At 48.3% G+C, this 20233-nt stretch overlaps 1 protein-coding gene across 1 annotated transcript in view; it reads left to right on the top strand.

The window, feature by feature from the left end:
* The window catches only part of BTBD16 (BTB domain containing 16), a 45514-nt gene extending 27699 nt beyond the window's left edge, over window positions 1–17815 (top strand). Inside the window, exons 9-15 of the mRNA XM_061192575.1 lie at window positions 1131–1250; window positions 11080–11171; window positions 12041–12123; window positions 13774–13851; window positions 14980–15078; window positions 16461–16649; window positions 17747–17815. Coding sequence (XP_061048558.1) covers window positions 1131–1250; window positions 11080–11171; window positions 12041–12123; window positions 13774–13851; window positions 14980–15078; window positions 16461–16649; window positions 17747–17815 — 730 coding nt within the window. The remainder of the gene's footprint in view (window positions 1–1130; window positions 1251–11079; window positions 11172–12040; window positions 12124–13773; window positions 13852–14979; window positions 15079–16460; window positions 16650–17746) is intronic.
* The last annotated feature ends 2418 nt before the right edge of the window (window positions 17816–20233 follow it).

Genomic DNA, 20233 nt, shown 5'->3' with positions numbered 1-20233 from the left:
AGAACCAAGTCATCGGTGGCTCTTAAAGGACCTGTTTGGGAAACATCCTTTACAGAGCTGATTCCATGGAGAGCAGCCCCCACTCCTCCTCATCCCTTCTTCCTTGATGAGATGTCTCGTGCTGCTGCAGGCACAGTGTGGGCTCTGGAGCCAGGACCCAGACCTCTCGGTGGGCCACTTGGAGCCCTGCCACCCAGGAGTCAGAGCTGCTGCCCCCTGAGCCCATTACTGTGCCCAGGCACTGCTCTATGTGTGGTCAGCTCAATAATGGTCCCCCAAAGATGTCGACATCCCAAGCCCTGGAACCTGCGAATACGTTAGGTTGCACGGCAAAGGGGAATTGAGTTTTCAGATGGAAATAAGGTTGCTAATTGAATGAGCTTGGCATGGGGAGGTTATCTTAGATAATCCGGGTGGGCCCAATGTAATCACAGGATTCTTCAATGTGGGAGAGGCAGGAGGAAGAGTCAGAACCAGAGAGAGATTTGAAGATGCTGTGCCGCTGGCTCAAAGATGAAGGAAGGGGCCACAAGCCAAGGGATGCCAGTGGCTTCTAGAAGCTGGAAAAGGCAAAGAAATGATTCTCCCCTAGACCCTCAGGAAGGAGCACGGCCCTGCCCACACCTTGATGTTAGCCCAGTGAGATCCATTTTGTACTTAGGACTTCTGGAACAATAAGATAATAAATTTGTGTTGTTTTAAGCCACTTGGTTTGTGGCAATTTGTTACAGCAGCAATAGAAAAATCATACGACGTGTCACCTCACATAGCTGTCACAGTATCCTCTGAGCAACTGCTATAATCACTGTGTTACAGATGAGGGAATTGCAGCTGCAGGGCCAGTAAGCAGCCTTCATTCAGTGATGGCCATTGTTTAACAGCAGCACAGCCAGTGGGTGAAAACACAGGCTCTGGTGGCGACAGGTGACTTGAGGTTCACAGTCCAGCCATGCAGGTTACCAGCTGAGTGACCCTGAGCGGGTCACTGGATATCTCTCTGTGTGAGTCCACCTACAGGCTCAGGGCGGTATTGCCTCCTTCCTAAACTCACTTTTAATTTTTCAGTTTTTTACACACAGTGTGGTTTTGGCTGTTCCTAAAATTGCTTCTCAATCTTTTATTTTGGCCAGGTTGTTTACTTTTAGCGAGTTTCACCTTCTGAAAACACTTCTTTTGTGGGTCTACTTGCAACTAAACAACAAAGCTCAGACAATTCCGATGTACGAAACTGTGCTCTCGTTTTTTAGCAGGTAACGTGACTTAGTGTTGATTGATGAATAGTACATACACTATTTGTTTGCTCATAACATCATGGGGGAAAGCATCAGTGATATTATTTTTCATAGCATTATTCAGAGTGCATAGAATGCAGTTTTCTTATGGGATCTAAGATTATGGGATAACTTTGAACCACTAGATTACTTGAAAAAGTGAATAATAGGTGTTATAATATGAGATAGTCATGTGCCTTTGAGCACGTGTTCTGTGTCCGGTAAAAGACCTGATGCAAAAGGTATGCTTTTTATTCAGGAAAATTACCATACCGTACTGGCCTTAAAAATTTCATACTTAAAATGTACCTAAATCAGCCCAGATCATTCTCATTTATATTTCACTAGTTAGCGTATAACATTCTGAATTTTCTGGACAAATGAAAAAGCATTTGAATATACAAAGATTTCATAGCATTAATCCAGTCTCTTAGAATCTCTAAATTTATAAATTCTAAAAGTTATATATCTCAACATTTAAGTGAAAAATAACAATTACAGTATAAGAATGGGCACCATTTAATTATGTTTACTAAATGCAATAATTCTGATAAACACTTTCTATTTGTAATCTCATTTAATCTACCTAGTACTCAGGGGCTGGTTTTATTATTCCCATTTTACAGATGAGGAAATTGAAGTAGAGATGAATACCTTGTCAGAGATCATACAAGTGATAAGGGATGGAGCCTGACTTGAACCCAGACCCGCCAAATCCCAAGACGCTTTGCTGCCCATTCCTAGGATGGCAGGGAGGGTTTCTCTCTTGTGCCCGCTGCAGCTGGTTCAGTCGTGAATCCCTGGGCATGGTGTCTAGAAAGATCCTGAGGCTGCCTCTAGGTTCAGTGTTGTTGTTAGCCAATTACTTCTAAAATTGCCTGGCAGTGCATCTTCTTCCCTTCCCCATGTCCTCCTCTGCCTGTGTTTCCTGTCTGTTTAACCCCACTGGCAATGTCAGCTGTGGCAGCCTGGGACTGGGGGACAGAGTGGGGTTGAGGGTGAAAGCAGTAATCCATCTGGTGTCTCTTTAGCTTCTATTAAAACTTTGTAAATACACTCGCATCATCCAAGCTGGTTGCAGAGTGTGATGGCCCTGTAGCCAAAGACAGTGCCAGGAGGATCAGCCCTAGACGGGCAGGCTTACCTTCATGATCAGGTTTACGTTCTGTTCCCCATATCAGCAGGAACAGGGGCATCCAAGCAAGATAAGGTGCATTCAAGGAAGTCAAGAGATTCCTTTTCTTTTGCACATGTGAGTTTAACAGATAAACACATCTTCCACATGTTCATCAGCACATCAACCTGTTTAAGCCAACTTTCGCTTGCATTGTTCTGAAGCAGTTAATCCTTTTCTGGAACATCTGTGCACCATGTCAAGTAAAGAGCCCCTTTTTCCTGTCTCGTTATTTGGGGAAAGCAATGTTCATTGCCAGAATGACATGTCCTTGCTTAGTTTCTATTAAATTTGCTTTGAACCCAAATGTCTTAGATCCACCCTCTCCCACTCTTTTAATAGCCCAAGAGACACTTTTTCTGTTGAGTCATGCACACCAGGAAAAGTCGCTGTTTGGCACCAGGTTAGCCCTCCTACTGGAAATGTCTAGAACTGGGAGATAGGAAATGAGCTAGAATGTGGGTGATTCATTGGAACTGTGTTTTTACTGTGAGAGAAACAAGTGGGAGGGAGAGAGCGAAGGCGTGTGGCCCTGAAAGCAGGGTTTCCTGGGCCTGCCTGAGCTGGGGTCTCCAAGGCTCCTCCCATCCTCGGGTGTTCCTTACCATCATAGCTTCTGCATTACTCCTGAATCGACATTGATTCCATTTTGACCCCAAACCTCAGCCCTCCACACGCATTTCCCCAAGCCCCCGTGAGCCTGCAAGGTTTCCCTTGTTGGAAACCATTCGTGTGTCTCCAAATGGTCTCACTGCCCAACCTGAGAAGCTGGGATGGTGTCCTCTACCCGGAACCGTGTTCTCTGAGTCCTGCCCTACATCCCTCCTTCCCTCACTCCCTCTCCCTCCCTCCAGCAGGCTTGGTGTCCCCTTGGGAGAAAAGATGAGACAGTCTGGAACTCAGATGCTCTTCCCCTCCGTGGTCACCCAGGCTCACCCCCGACTTTGAGGACCGTGGTCCATTTTTAGGATTGCGGGTGGTTCGCCTCCCGTCCCAGCTCACTCTTCTGCCCCAGAACAGTTGCACCCATAAGGTGCTCCCTGGTCAATGGCCTCCACCTCCCAAGTGCTTGTCCCCTGAGTCCCCGAGGGACTCCTTAGCCGAGGGATCAGCACATGCTGCCCCGGCTCCCCTGACCCCAGCCTGCTCTGCCTCCTCTTCTCAGTCCATCCACGGCGGGGCCTCCCCAGGAGCCTTGCCAACCAGGCCCTTACGAACACCTTGGTGGGTGCATACGTTCTGTCTCCCGGGGTACGTCGTGAGCAGCTTGTAGGAAGGGTTTACAATCCTTTATTGCATCCTCAGCTCACCTGGCACCATGCTGAGCATATAACAGCTTATGGAATGATGAAATTCCATCAACCATTTCTATAGAACTGGGTTGCCCCAGCTGAGAAATGGGTCTTGCCATGCTAATGCCAAATTCAGAGAACTCCATGTCTGCGGCAGCTCGAAATAGGAGGGGTGGCAGACAAGTTTCCATTTTTACTGGTGGGTAGGGCCTGTTTGGTGGGCTAGACTAGGAAGAGTTCTAAGGCTTTCTTGAGGCTCAGTGAGAAATAATGTCTCGATAGTTTGGTGATGCCTACCCTAGACATGGGAGGGGGCAGCGGTCGTGCCCAGGCTCTGTGTTGGCCTGAGGATCCCTTGGGCTGAGCCTCAGAGCTGCTGGCCTGAGGGCTTGGGCTGCAAGAAGGCACCTCTGCTCCAGTGGTGGAAGGGGTGGAAGTGGTGGAAGTGTGGGAAGTCACGGTCAGCCTGGGCCGGAACTGAGTCACCAGAGGAGCTGAGCTCCACAGTTCAGTGAAGACAGAGGGAACAGCTAGTCAAGGAAGTTTCCACAGCCACTGACAGGGACATTCCAGGAGCATTAGAAGGTGGGGCAGATGAGCAGACCCTGGGAGACAGTACACAGTCTTGGGTATGAGAACCAAGGAAGTTGGCTGTTTGGCCCAATTTTTAAAGTTTCATCTGTTGATGAAATAATTGAAATGACAGAGTGGTTTATAAGGTATCTCCCAGGTGGGGGAACAGAGGTCAGAGTGGACCATCACAATATGGGGACCTCCAAAATGGGATTGTGCTTTCATAATGTGACAGCAGCGGGACAAGCTGCCCGAATGTTAGACTGACCAGGAACGAGGCTGAGCTGCAGCTCTGGGTGTGGCCTTGGCTGGCCCAGCATCCAAAAAGGAGGGTTTAGAGCAGCAATTGAGTAAAATAGATCAGATACTCCTTTTCTCAGCTGTCTTAGCAACGTCTTGAGCTAGGAGGGAAGGTATTTGAACAGTTAACTCCTTCAGCACCGCTGTACCTGCAAGTAAAGACATATGTCCAAGCCTTTTCTACTCATCTGTGTTCTTTTATTCATTGATTTTTTTTTTCATTCATTCAACAAATAGTTATTGAACATATGTTCTATGCCAGGGGCACCGATGGACAGTGAAAGGGGCAGTTTCTCTGCCTAGCTCCATGTTTAAGAACATCTTCAAAGCTTATTTTCATTGTTGTCTAAATACATCAATACAGAAAGGGAACATGCATGTGTGTGTATAACACACACACACACACACACACACACACACACCTCAGCACCCACAGCCTGTTTTCCTGGCAGTGGTTAATTTAGAAATACAAATAGGCTGTCCAGAACATTTCCTTGTAAGAAAAACAAAAAATGTAAGCAAAACCATTGCCTTCATCCGTCCAGAGAGGAAGTCATCATTTCGTTCCACTTAGCAGTCTGAGAAGTCCAGGGGGGCTGTAAAAATTCATCAGTTGGAGAAGAACCAGAGACAGGCAAATTTTCCACTTTTTTTTAAAGTTGTTTTTTTGATATGGACCATTTTAAAAGTCTTTATTGAATTTGGTACAATATTGCTTCTGTTTTTTATGTTTTGTTTTTTTGGCCCCAAGGCATGTGGGATCTTAGCTCCCCGACCAGGGATCGAACCTGCACCCCCTGCATTGGAAGGTGGAGTCTTACCCACTGGACCGCCAGGGAAGTTCCGGCACTTTTTTTTAAAGTACATTTTTCATCAAAATATAAAATACATACAGCAAAGTGCACAAACCTTAAGTGAACAGCTCAATGAATTTCCACAAAGTGCACACACCTGTGTAACCAGCACCCAGACCAAGAAACAGAACCTGACCGGCCCCCTAATGTGCCTTATTTTGGTCACTACCTCTCGCACACCAAGGTGAACGGGTATCCTGGCTTCTTTTACTGTGGAGATGTCTTGGCTCCTTCTGAATTTTAAATAGAATCTTATGGCATAGACTTTTAAAGGTCTGGATTTTTTCACTCAACAGTGTGTCTGTAAAGTCCATGCAGGGATGGTAAGGGGCTTACTTGGGCGCCTTTTGCAAATTGGTGGTGGAGCTGGGTGGACCTGGGGCTCCTAGATCTTCAGACACATCCTTTTACTTTGAGGTCTTTGAGTTAAGGGCAAGTCATGAACAGACCTGTAATTCTAGTCCTTAGCTGATTTGTTAATCCCTAAATGGGTCCCTTTCAGACACTGCAAGGGTGGATTCCAGCAACCTCACCAGAAGGAGGTCATTGAAAGCAGTCAGTGAATCCAATTTCCATACCATCCCAACTATTAGATTTCCCTGACCTCTGAAGCAGAGTCTCCTCCCTCCTATGCCCCGTCCAAATCTGACCCAGCTTTTATGGAGCTGGCCAAGGACTCCTCCAGGAAGCCTTCCTGGATCTCACCTGTGCACTGGACAGATTCCTTCTCTGAGCTTCTTGGAGAGAGAACAAGAGCATGTGCCAGCTGTGTGGGTGAGCACTGGCCCGACAAACCCAGCACCACCTTCCCATATATAAAACGAGGGGAGCCTCTGAGGAGAGTGGCCCAGCCATGCCCTGCACGCCGAGCATCCCAGCCCACAGGTGTCTGAAGGAAATGCACTGCGATGCTGTGTGCCAGGGCGGGCACACAGCCATGTGATTAATGGATGGCATTTGCAGATATAACCACGGAGTCATCATGAAACTGGGCACCCCTGGTGTGACAACTCTGATCTCTTTACCAGAACATTCATTTTGAAGTAGTCCATGAGTCATGGACATGAGGGTGGTTCAGTTGTTCTCTGTCAGAATCTCTCCACCAAGCCCTGTGCAGGGAGGTTGATATATTTCTTTTGTGTTTGTGTTTCTTGCCGTTTTCATTTCTTCTCTGTCTCTGACCAGCAGTGCTCCCATCCCCCTTAGCTTGGCTCCCTGGAAGCTGAATCTCCCTCTTTTCAAGGTCCCTAAATATTATTGATTCCTATTCCTTACTACCTTTGCACTTCCCTCATGTGGCTTCTTGGCTTTTCACCCAAATTGGGTGGCCCCAAGACGTCTTCTTCAACGGTTAGAGTGGAGACTTTGGAGGAACACAAGGAATGTAAGTGTCTGGATGCAGGAGGCTCTTGCAAAGGGCAGGTAGCATCATCATTACATGGAATTTCTAGACCCAGTTCTGCCTTTGGGCAAAGGTCAGGACCATCTTCATCTTCATAGTCAAGATGACACTGACTGGGTCTCGACAAATGACCCAGAGGACTTGGCCTGACAAATAATCGTGGTAACAACAGACAGGACCCTGTGAGCATAGGAAAATTGGCATAGAATAGCCTGGTCTGTGCATGTATGTGTGTGTGCGTGCATGCCCACACGTGCACTGGGCTGGAACTGCATTCCTAGAAGGTGAAGTATGGGTGAGTAGAGGGATGGGATGGTAGGATTGAGGCGGGTGAGTTGGCAGGGACCAGCTCATTCATCCAATTAATTCACTTAACATTATTGCAAGCTGACTTGCCTGAGAACCAGGCACTGTAAAGGGTGCTGTGAATACAGGAGTAGACAAAACAGACTAAAATCTCCATCTTCACAGAGTTTACAATCTAGGAAGCAGAGACAACAACACATTCAGTAAATGAGGTGTGTGTTAGCAGGTAGCGGCCCTGAGTCTGAGTCCCACTACTGCCATTTACTGGCTGCAGAGGTTAACAATACCCCCTTGTCGGGTCTGACGTAGGTTCATGCTGACTCAAAGAAAAGGCCCAGCACGGCACTTGGCAGGACGTCCTGAATGGCGGTGACATTTGCTAGGTGATAGTGGTGGCAGCGACATTCAGAATTGTTGTTTCCTTACCACACTTTGGTGTCAGGAGCCAAGAGGACCATTTCCTGCTTCTTGGGTTTCAGAAGGCATCCAGGTCTTCCACACCGAGTTACCTTTTGAAAAAAGCCGTGTTCCCTTCCCCCAAGTGTGTAATTTCTTTCAAACTTCACTTCAAAATATAAACTATTCTTTCAGATGTTTTTCATAGAAACTAAGTAATTTTTAACTCTAATTTTTTTATTGTGGTAAAATATACATAACATAAAAATGACCATTTTCACCATTTTTACGTGTACAGCTCAGGGGCATTAAGTACATTGACACTGTTGTGCAGCCATCACCACCATCCACGTCCCGAACTTGTTCATCTTCCTAAACTGAAACTCCATACAAATTAAACAATGAATCCCCTTTCCCCTCTGCCCGTCCCCGCCGCCCCTGGCAACCAGCTTTCTACCTCCGTCTCTGTGAATTTGACTCTTCTAGGAACCTCACATAAGTGGAATCATACAGTATTTGTCCTTTTGTGTCTGGCTTAATTCACTTAGCACAGTGTCTTCAAGGTTCATCTGTGCTGTAGCACGTGTCAGAATTCTAGAGTGTGCATTTAAAAGGCTAAAATTTGAAGTGTTGGGCTAACGGGGCTCTGAGTCTGAAAGGGTAAATGACTCTGACAGATGACAGGCTGGAGGAAGCAAGAAGGTCGTGGCTGATGGCAGCTCTAAAATGCCAACCTGTGCCAGTCTGACAGAGACTTGTCCCCGGCACCGCCTTTCAGGAGGTCAGAAGGGAGGATTTGTCCCCAGGGTCTTGCAAGCGGAACCCACAGCCGACCTGGGTGTATCTTTCAGTATCAAGGACCTATGAACTGTCCTCCCTAAGGGGGTCATGCCCCAAGGGTTTCCCATGAACTTTAGGAGGCAGACACCATGGCCTGAAGCTTGTCCCAGAATAGTCAGAGCTAAACCCAAAGTCTTTGCAGAGACAGAGCTCAGCGCCCGGGGAAGCCATGCCAGCCTTTGTTTCCGCCAAACAGCCGTGCAAAGAGGTCCCGACGCAGCAGCCAGCTTCCCCCACTTTATGTTACATCAGGTGAGCGTGCCCATCCTTGGCCCAGAGAATCCAGATGCCGCGGCCCAGCAGCGGTTAGATGGAAACACGTGGGCTGTTCTCGGGAGGCCCGGGCGGCGTCCCGGCTCTACAGCCACCCACCCGCCCGGCTCCAGGGGCAGGGTTACGCCCATTGGTTCAAGGCGCTGGACCACACTGCTCAGATGCCTTGGGATTTTAGAAAATCAGCAGCTGAGGCCCCCGTTTACTTCCTTTGAGGTGGCCCATGGCTCCAGCGAGTTAGAGGGTGGCAGCAATAATGAACGCCAGCAAGAACACGGCCATGCACTTCACCGGCTCAAGTTCAGGTCACTCTCCTTGGGGTGAGAGGACAATGGTGGCAATCATGAAGCCCGGAGTACCGCTAGGACCAGCAGCTGTGCCCGACGTATCACAAGCTCTGTCACCTTTACTTCTCCCGACTACCCAGGGAAGCACATGTGGCTATTGTGCCCCCGGACAGAAAAGGAGATGGAGGCTTGGGGAGGCTGGGTCACGTGGCTGACGGCCGGCTGGCCCAGGACTGGAACCTGGTCTATCTGACTCCAGGGCCCAAGCTCAGGGACCCCAAGCATGGTTGGGCGATGCATGAGCTGACTTGTGACCTGTCCAAATCAGCCACCATCAGTACCACTTCCTGTGATCCAAAGGGGTCATAAAGTCCAATCACCTGTCTCAGCAAAGCTCATTTAGAATCTTCTCGGGGAGGAGGTCTGTCTGGAGAGGTCCTGGCTGATGGTCGTCTGGCTGAGCACCTCTCATAGGGAGACTCAGGGGCCTTGGGTCCCTCCTACTCTCCCAGCATCCTTCCCACAAAGCTGTGGAGTTGGCGCCTGGGGGCTTCTGAGCTGGAGGGGAAATCTGTCCTCTAGATGGTCCTTTCCCTCCTGGGCTGAAACTGTATTAACCTGTAGCTCCAGCAAGTTCTGTCTCCTCAGGGGCCACTCCGGGCTGTGGGAGCCCTTGCCGAGGGTCCGAGCTCGTTCCCCAGAGCACGCAGCTGGGCTGGGGGTTCTGCACCACCTCAGCCCCTTCTTTCTTCCTTGACGCCTGCGCCCGCCATGATGCCACCTAGCTGATTCTTCCATTAAATGGTGAGAGAGAGGCAGGGAAGGAGGAGGCATTCACGTCTGGGAAAGGAGTCTAGTGAGCGTTATTTGTCCAGCTAAGAGATCCATGTTTCTCAGGGCACTGGCACGGCCCACGCTAGCCCAGCTCCACCTGCCCTGGGTAATGGAGGGCTGGTTCCAGGATCAATAGCCCTGCACTCCTGGAAGTATCAGCCCTCCTTTATTTACACCTGGTCCGTCCACCCCCCGAGACAGTGGATTCTAATAAATAATCATTGAAGTTGAATTCGCTCATTTGTCTTCGTGCCCCTCTCCCCTCTCACAACACCTCAGAATCCTTAAACTTCTCTCCTGGGGCCACTGCCATGAGGAGGAGTTGGAGAGTCCCAGGAATTCCCAGATCTTGTGAAAACAAATGGTCCCCAGGCAGGTTGGTGGGCACCCCCAGCAGAGGTGGGACACGGGGCCAATCGAGTGTTCAGTCTGGCTGGGACAGGGTGTGATTTGGACGTCACTCTTGATTCATGGAAAAATATTCTAAAAGTGCCCTTGGCCGGTCTCATACAGGATCTGACTTGAGGGAATGACTGTGTTTTCAAAGTCATTGGAAAAATTATCCCCCGTCGTCCCCATTTGTCAAAAGTGACCATTTTATGAACAAGTTGTTTCAAAACGAGTGGATGTGTGCCTGTGTGTACATGTCTTCTCAAGGGGAGTCTGATTTCAACCCAGCCCTGACCTCAGCCATGTGTGGAAATTAACCAGAGTTTAGTATTAACGCTATCCAGAACTGATCCTGGAACCAGCTGCTAAAACGAGTTACCCACTCATCCGACCTTTCTTTCTTCTTGATTCTACTAGAAAGTGCTTTTGAAGTGCCTAAACTGGCCACTTACTCAAAGGGCAGCATGTGTAGAGGGGGAATCAGAAACCCTGGGTTCAAGTCCTGGCTGAGCCGTTGTTTTTTCATCTGTAAAATGGAGCCGATGATACTTGTCCTGTCTGCCCCTTGAGAAGTTTGTGAGACTCAAGGGAGAAAACGTATCCTGAAATCCTCTGTACAGTTATGCGTTCCCATCATCATTTAATGAGTATTTGTCGGGCACCTACTACGTGGTAGCTGCAAGGGGAATATAACCCTTTGTCTCATTACAACCTCGGGGGGCAGCCGCCCTCTGCTTCCACACTCCCCACCCATCCAGAGAGAACCAGGCGCCATCTACCCCTGGCTAGTGAAACCGCTAGTCTCTGACATGACTTTCACGAGCCCCAGCCAATTCCAGAAAGGAGTGTTCTGAAGGCCTTTTATTCCTCTTTGCACCTCTGCTAAGCTTCCCCAAGAAGTGTTCCTTTCTGGACCGGGATGTGGGACAGAACTGGATGCCGCTCTTCCTTTGCCTGCGTCTGCACGGCATCACCAAAGGTAAGCCCCAGCCCGTGGGAGTGCGTCCAGGGGAGGCTGTTGGGGACCTGCCACACCCCTCAGCCACTCCTGAGGAAGCCCCACCAGACATTTCCAAAGGAATCAGCTGAGATCTGGCTTTGTCATTTCCAAGGTGTGTGACTTTAGGAAAGTCAGTTGGCTGCCCAGTCTCAGTTTCCTTGTCTGTAAAATGGGGATAATCAGAGCTTGTATAAAACATGATGATGGATGGAAGGGGCTTACCGATTATGAAAGTGTACTCAGCGCCCAGGGCTGCGTGTTGCCATCTAACCGCGTGCCCTGCCTCTTAGAGTGGTGCCCCTTCTGGGTCGCTCGCTTGCTCGCAGTTGGGGAGAAAACTGTGGGTCTGTGCTCCAGGCTTGAGTTTCCTCATGCTCTGGGCCCAGAACAAGGCAGCTGTGACTTGGAAAGAGAGGGAACTCTTGGGGAGTGTGTTTGGGGCAGCCCAGGTGGCCACCAGTGAGAGCTTTGCATCTGAAAGGATATTTGAGAACTTTTTCAAAGCCATTTCCAGTTATCCAGATAGAATGAGTAGCTCCAAAACCCACAAATGGTTGACGGAGCCCAGATAGTTTGTCCAAATTGCTTCTAGACACTCCAAAGACACTGTTTATCAGATCTCAACCCTCCCTCCTTGGGCAGGATTGTGGCCGGGGGCTGTGGACCCTTTGGGGGAAAGGGCCGTGGGACGTCCCACTTGGGTTCCACACATCTAACGATTCCTGGGGCCCGGGAATGCCCGCCAGTCCTCAGCTCCCAACTTCCTCCTTTTTCCCTCCGTAAATGAGATTTTTGCAGTTCTCTTATGAATAAATCCATAAGAATGTTCCCCTTGTGCTTCTTCCCAGGCAAGGATCTGGAGGAGCTACGGCACATTAACTTCTTCCCTGAATCCTGGCTGGTCCGGGTTATAGCCAACCATTACCATGCGGTGAGTCGCCAGCTCAGCAAGGAAACAGTTATCGAAATTTATTGCCTTTGTTTTTTCTGGAGATGTGTTTTGCATTCGAAACCTCTGGGCCTCTGAGGTCGGGAAGTATCTGGATCCTTCCCCAGGGGAAGTGGGAAGAGCCAAGCCTGGAGGGGAGGAGAGAGGAGGCCCCGCCTTGGAACCCAGGTGTTTAGAACATCTGCCCTGTTGAGCCGGAGCGTCGGGGACAATTGGCCACACGGCCCTCCAAACCGAGTCCCCTCACAGATACAAATGTCATGTGCTTATTATTGAAAATTTTCAAAATTCAGAGAAACTGAAAGAAAGAAGACACATACTCTCAGACCCATCACCCCAAAACAACCATCGCTAACATCTCATTGCATTTTATTGCCTTCAGGTCTTTTTTAAAAAAATACACTTAATGAAATGTGCTTCTTATCACCATTTTTACTGGCTGCAAACTCTTCCACCAAGAGGATATGCTACAAACAATGCTACTTGGCCTTTCCTTTATTGTAGAAAAGTCATGGTGTTTCTAATTGCTAACTATTATAAGTAGGCTGCATGGTGAATGCATTTGCACGTAATGGTTTATTTTACTATACTTAGAATTATTTTCTTATAGGAGAATCTGAAGAGTAGAAAATACTGGCCCCAAAAGGAATGTGCACTTTTGTTCTTGATACATATTGGCAAAATTTGGACCAAATGACTCTTTCCCCAGTGATAAATGAGGTGCCTTTCTTTGAACAAGCTCAGCAACATAGAGCACTTTCCTTTCAGATCACTTGTGTCAATTGTGAAGTGAACAATGGCATCTCATTTTTTAATATGCATTCCCTTTATTACTAGTAAATATGAATATTTTTCCATGTGGCATTTCCCCTTTTGTGAATTGTCTGTGCAAACTGTTGTGCTTCTTATGTGTTTCCAGTCATGCATTTTCAGAGATGAAGTGGGGCAGTGTTTGAGTTCTGAAGATTTATGAGTCACTGGTTAAAATTAAATTCAGCTCAACAAATACCTATTGTAATGTGCAAAGCACAGGGCTCAGTGCCCCGTACGCAGTAGATAACCACTCTGTAGAACTGTGCTTCTCTGGGACATAACTCAAAATCGTGTTCTAACAGAACAGAGGATGGAAGGGGCAACAGAGAGAGAAGGGACAGTCTCGGGGCTGGGGCTGGACACCTCAGGAAGTCCCCCACCTCCCTTTTCATGTCCTTCTGGCCCTGCCCACCTCCTTCCTTTTGCCCCCTGCCACCAATGTCATCCTCCTGAAATTTGCTCCCTCCTGGCCCCCGCCCTCACGTGGAGCCTGCCCTATGGGGCTATACTTGCTCTTGACTTTATAGCTACGAATATTCTCTGCCTTGTGATTGGGCTCCTGATGTACACATTTTATTTCTCAAGTAAGAAAAAAATGCTGGGGCATTTTTCTTGTTCTCATCGTTGCATCTTCTGAAAGCATTGAGCATGGTACCTGGCTAGTAGGTTTTCAGTAAATACTGTGGACTGGATTCATGGGTGAATGGAGGTTCCAGAGACAGAACTCTTTCGAGCACGATGGGGGTTGTAGGGATCGATGTAGTGAAGATGATGTTGGGGGATCGGGCTGCTGGTAAGTGGCGTGTGTTTTCCTTTCAGCTGGAGAATGGGGGCGACATGGCCCACGTGAAAGATCTTACCACCCAGGGGGTGAGATTCGGGCTGCTCTTTAACCAGGTACTGACCGCTGGGCCCGAGCCAGGGGAAGAACCATCCCGTCCCGTGCTTGGTTAGAGACCTTTGTACAAGGGCCATGCTCACTTCCTCCCTCTGGTAGGAAGGCCGGGGCAGAAGAGGAAATCACAGGGGTCTCTCCTGCACACTTGCCACCCCCTTAGAAGTAAAATGCACAAGACGGGGCCCTGGGACAGGCCATTCAGTCACTTGATGGGCACATCTACGATTCCCATGAGGGTGACCAACTGTCCCAGCTTTCCAGGGTTGGAGGTGTTTCCTGGGGATGCAGGACCTTTCTGTTCTAAAACCAGGAAAGGCCTGGGCAACCTGGGATGAGTTGGTCATCTTCTTCCCCACAAACATGGTGAGCTGCCAACTGCTCAAGAAGAGATTCCACTCTGAGCCCATGGTTAAGGTTGCAAGGGCGACTATTCTGAGCAGCTCTTTAGATGGAGCCCAGAATCAAAGCAGCAATGAGTTAGGGAGCTCGGCTGCAAAGCCTCTGGGCGCTCAGTCACCAGGGGAGCCTGAGCGGCTGGTGGCTGCCCTCTGTCTTGGGCTCCCTCGATAGGTACAATTCTTCAAGAAATGGCTGCAATCCTCCAACATCACTAAAGCCACCTCAGTAGTGATCTCAAAAGAATTCGTGTTTTACGGGCTTGGGGCCCTGAGTCTATCATCAGAGACTCCCCTCTGGGTCAGGCCTGGATGGGCTGTGCTTGCAGGGACCTGCCCGAGTGGACAGATTGCAGACCACAGTGGCCAGGACACCCTGCAATACCGTGGGCATGGCGGGTCTCTTAGGCCCATCAGATTGGAGCAAAATGCTTTGTTTCAAAGGTCTGCAGACCACGGGTCATCTAAGAACATGCCTAACTCATTCTTCTCCCCACTAAGGGGCATGCAGAGCAAATAGTATTGCCACTGAGTGCCAACCTGTAAGGATTTGTAAAGTCACTACAGTTTGTCTTTTCTTTTGTTTCCTAGGCTAACATTGCTGTTGTGTTTTAAATCACAAATTAGTCACTTTAGTAGTTGTAGCTAGAATTGGTTTTGCTATGTCTTCTTGCCTTTGAATACTGAAGATTTTTACCCCTGTCACTTTGTTGCTTATCCTTCCCCATTTAGGAGTATACTACACATTCAAAAGTGATCGCCATATATGGATTCTTCTTTGAGATAAAGGGAATCAAACATGATACTACTTCATATAGTTTTCATATGCAGGTAAGAAGGACAGAGCACAGGAGAGATATGTCTCTGAAACAGCCTTTGAGATTCAGAATCAATTCATATTGAATTAATAATAATTGATTAAACATTAATTACTAATTCATTTGTAATGTGTTGTAAGCCTGGTGCTAATCATGCTCGTGGTCGTGATGTCATTTGATTTTCGCACCAACATTGTGAGGTTGCTGCTATGAACCCATTCAATAGATGACGATCTCAAAACGGAGTGTCTTCATGTTTGTATGGCCTCTACTGGTAAGGCCAAGGTTAAATGATAGTCCTCTGGAACCACATATGGGGCTCAATTCATTTTCAGTTTGTACGTGCTGGGGGATGCTTTACAGATGGCCATTCTTCTGTGGAGGTAACGCGTAGTGCCCATAAAGGCAGAGGCAATGGTTTTCTCTAGGGGGGCAAAGCAGAGGCTGTGAACAGGACGCTGGAAGAGTCAGGAAGGTGGATGCCTTCACCTCCATGCTCCTGCTGGACTTTCAGGAGAGGCAGGCGAGCTGGGTTTCAGAGTAGAGTCTGAATTCAAACCACCTGGTGAGCCATTTGATCTTGGTGAGCCCAGGAACCTACCTGTGTCCACTTTCTGACCTTTAAGATGGACAAGGTAATAAGACCTACCTTCCTAGGTTGCTGTGAGTATTAAATGTGTTAAATTGTGCAAAGGGCTTGGAACAGGGCCCTGATGATGATGATGATAATGACAACTATGATAGTGGACCCCTACCTTCCACTTAGTGTTTCATTATAAGTCTCGAAAACTTTAAGATCCTTGAGAAACCGTATCTTTAATATTACCATATCTTTTTATTACCACTGCCAATGACAGTACAGGAACGTAGGGGTGGTATGTTTGTATTATGAGTGGATAAATGAATGAATGCATGAATGGGAAACCTGGGGTTTCATCCAGCTTGTCCACTACCTCTTTACGTGTCCTTGAGCGAGTCACATCTCTTCTTTGGGCCAGTCCTTGGTCTTCAGTGACTCACGCATTTCCCTACATAATGGATTTTACTGGATGGAAGAGATGAATTATGTAACAACAGGAGTCGAAGTGCTCATATGAATACTATGTTGGTTTTTTAAACTCTGGCAAAGCGATGTGAAGACCTTCTAATTCAATATAGATTGACTTCATGGCGTTTTCCTGAGTTGGCCAAACCCCAGTCCGTCGGCCAGTGGTTTGGTGAGGGTTCAAATGCCAACCGATTCAGCAGCAGCTGCATGCAGGAAATGGGGCCACGGGGAAACGCTTCCGCCCTGTACACATCAGACAGGAGGGCCGATGCGCCAGGGACCAGGTTTCGCTAACTCCGGGTCACCCTGGTTTCAGTTCCACCTAAGGTGGGTCACCCTCCTTGCAGAGAATAAGGCACACCGACTTGGAATTTGCCTCCTCCGTCTATGAGCACAGCCCCATCAGCCTGAGAGCAGAGCGCTTGGTGACGTACGAGATCAGAGCCCAGACCCTGGTGGACGGCAAGTGGCGAGAGTTCACGACGAACCAGATCAAGCAAAAGTTTGGGTTGGTCAAGTCGTCCTGCAAAAGCCACGTGAGTGCTTACCTTTTCTTTTCTCTTTGATTGCTCTTTTGCTCGTTCTCCCCTCCACACTTTTTTGGGGCTCACTGATTTTATAGCTCCAGTGATCTACGGGGGGAAATTTGCTCAGTTTCTTAAGGATTTTCACAGCTCCAAATAATGCTAAAGAAAAACCTTGTAGGATGAAATCTGGGCATACTGAAAACGATAAGCCAAACCAGACTGCCTGATTTGGGTCACACCAGAATCATTTTATAAATATCGAAGGGGACTTTTAGCGGGAGGTGGAATGTCTGGTGGAGCGTATTTGCTGCCAACACCTCCTTTCTTGCCGGGACATCACCTTCCACCAAAATCCATGGCCCAGCCCACCCGCCCCTGGCTCGTCCAAGGAGAACTGAGGTCATCTGCCTCAGTGGGCCACCGCAGCATCCCGGTGGATTCAGTACCTGGCTTGGCTCCTGACGGCTGCAATCCAGAAATTGCTAGAGAGCCTGTCTGCAGTGCTGGGAGGAGCTTTTTGGGCTGTGAATTTAAACCCTCGCTGCCCTGCCGGAAATGGGACTTGACCTTAAACCAGCGAGTAATTCTCAGTCCTGGCTGCACATCAGAATCACCTGGCCCTTTGCAAACTCTCCAGGCCTGAGAGCCACCCAGATAAGACCAGATATTCTGTGGTGGGACCCAGGCATCAGTATTTTTTAAAGCTCCTCTAATTATTCTCTATGATGTTAGAAATCAGAATAGCAATTTCCTTGTGGAGGTGGGAGTGGGGGAGGCTGGGATATTGACCAGGAGGGGATAGGAAGGAGATTTCAGAGGTACCTGAAATGTTCTTTATCATGATCAGGGTGGTGGTCACACAGCAGTGCTTACTTGTGAAAATCCATCAAGCTGTATCCTTAAGATTGGGGCACTTTATTGTATTTAAGTTATACTTAATTTTTTTAAGGTTTATTTTAAAAACCTTCCCTACATGATTCTTAATGTGCATCCAGAGTTGAGAACCAGCATCTTATACAATTGCTAGGCCTTCCTCTTTCCCCTTCTAGAGGATGATTGCGTTTATCCTGAAAGTCCCGTTTGCTTTGTTTTGTTTCATCTTTTAGGCCTTGAAAATCCAAACTGTGGGCATCCCAATCTATGCAAGTTTTTCATTCGTCTTCTCATTATCGTAACAGTTTTCAGAAGAACCTATGGGATTTTTTTTCTTTCACTGGTCCATGTAAAAGGAAATAAAACGACATGAAAGGGACTGCTCAAGTATTCAGCTGACTCTCCGAGTTAGTAATGGTCTCAGAACTTTGGCCCACTGTCTTGGTCTGTTGGGCTGCTATAACAAAACACCACAGATTGGGGGGCTTATAAACAGCAGAAATTTGTTACTCACAGTTCTGGAGGCTGGAAGTCCAAGATCAAGATGCCAGCAGATTCCACGTGGTGTCTGATGAGAACCTGCTTTCTGGTTCATAGACGGCTTCTTCTCGCTGTGTCCTCACATGGTGGAGGGGGCAGGGAGCTCTCTGGGGCCTCTTTTAATAAGGGTACTAATCCATTTTACGAAGGCCCTGCCTCTCCCTCATGACCTAATCACCTCCCAAAGGCCCCACCTCCTAATGACATTACCTTTGGGGGTTAGAATTCAACATATGAATTCTGGGGAGACACATTCAGACCATAGCACTCCCATTTATATCGTTTGAGGATGGAAAGTATCAGAGCCATGAGTCCATTGCCATCATTGACCCCAAAGCTCCCTGAGTCCAGCCCTAACTTGATGCACTCTCGGAAGCCCTCCTATGGGAGCATCAGCAGTGACAACATACGCCAACTGGAAGCACCAAGGCTCCCCTTTTTGTGAAACATCTCTGCTTGCTACACAGAACAACACACCTTGCCATTGTCCCTGGCAGTTTTGGCTCAGCCAGAACAAGAGGTAGGAAGGGAAGTAAACAGTTATAAGGTATGGAGTGACTTATTTACTGTCCCACCTTTTTAAATGGAACTTTAGGTTTTGGAAAAAGCGAGGCAAGAGAGTCTTTTTTCCCACTGTGTGGGTTAGTTTTCTATTGCAGTGTAGCAAAGTACCGAAAGTTTAGTGGCTTAAACAACACATATTTATTATTTCACAGTTGTTGTGGGTCAGGAGTCCAAGCAGCCTTGCTGGGTCCCCTGCCCAGGGTCAAGTCTACAATCCAGTGGCAGCTGGCTGTGTTCTCATCTGAAGACACAAGTGGGGAGAACCCACATCCAAGCTCATGAGGTTACTGGCAGATTCATTTCCTTGCAGCTGTATGACTGAGGGCCTGACTGCTTACTGGCTGTTGAGAGGAGACCACCCAGGTTCTACGGGCCCCTGTAGTTCCCTGCCACATGGTGCTCTCTATAGACATTTCAGAGTATGGCTGTTTGTCCTTCAAGGCCAGCAGGAGGGTCTCTCTCACTGTCGTCTGCTAAGACGGAGCCGTGCATAACGCAAGGTAATCTTGGGAGTGACATATCATCACCTTGGCCATGTTCTCGGGGCTAGAAGTAAGTCATATGTTCTACCCACGCTCAAGGGGAGAGGATTATACAAGGTGTGTGATTATTTAAGGTGTGTCCACCACAGCCTGTTATCCAGTGTCTTTGGGAAAGTGATGGAGCATCAGCTGATGCTGTATAGACAGCAAGGTGGGTAAATATAGTCTAATGATCACCTTAGAATCAGACATGGGCTAAGGGAGCCTCCTTCCCAGCAGAGGACTGATGCCCTGTGCAGAGTGACCTGGCAGAGAGGAAGGCTGGTGGGAAGGTGACAAGGGGACCCAGTGGAAGAATTGGACAAAGGAACTGGGAGTTAGGTCTGTCCTAGCCCCCATCCTGCAAGTTCTGTTCCCTAGCTTGCATCTGGCCAGGCCCAGCCAACAGGAAGTGGTGATGGGAGCTTGGAGAATAAGAGACTGAGAGAAGCCAGGGGACTTCTCACCCTCTCGGCTGCAGAGGGCGTTTTCCAGCAATGGCTGTGTCTCCCCTATGGCTCCAGCTCTGCTCTGCTGTCCCAGCTCCTACCTGGCAGCCTCCTGCCGTGGTTCCAGATCCATCAAATGGCCCTGCTTCTGCTTCTGTTCTGGTGACACCTCCTCATCTGTGTATCCCTGCGGCTCCAGGGCGGTGAAGACTTCCTGCTGGTCTCTGGGTTGCCTCATTCTCCTGTTTGCCTTCTCAGGTCTTCCTTCATCTGTGTGATCTGTTCTCTGTATTATATTTATTCTGTTTGAAATCCCTGGAGTATTTTAGGCTTTCCAGACAAGTCCCTGATATAAAGGGTTCTGAGGGGTTGGCAGGTGTGACCCAGTGCATAGGCTGTTGGAAGACACAGCCTCAATTATTCCTCCCACCCCTGCAGGGCTGGGACAGGGCAAGGCAAGTGAGACACTCTCCTTGTGTCAAAATACACCGTCATTCAGATTAATAGTATTTTAGTGGACTATCTTAAAAAATCAAAATCAATGCCAAAAATCTATGACGTAGGTTGATGAATGACCACAGGTGAACACACCCATATTCCAGCACCCAGATCAAAACCAGAAAGTGCGTGATCACCACCCAGATGC

The sequence above is a fragment of the Eubalaena glacialis genome, chromosome 1 (genome assembly GCF_028564815.1).
Source record: "Eubalaena glacialis isolate mEubGla1 chromosome 1, mEubGla1.1.hap2.+ XY, whole genome shotgun sequence".
Classification (NCBI taxonomy): domain Eukaryota; kingdom Metazoa; phylum Chordata; class Mammalia; order Artiodactyla; family Balaenidae; genus Eubalaena; species Eubalaena glacialis.
Note: the sequence above shows the minus strand (reverse complement) of the source record. Positions and strands in the feature narration are given on the sequence as shown.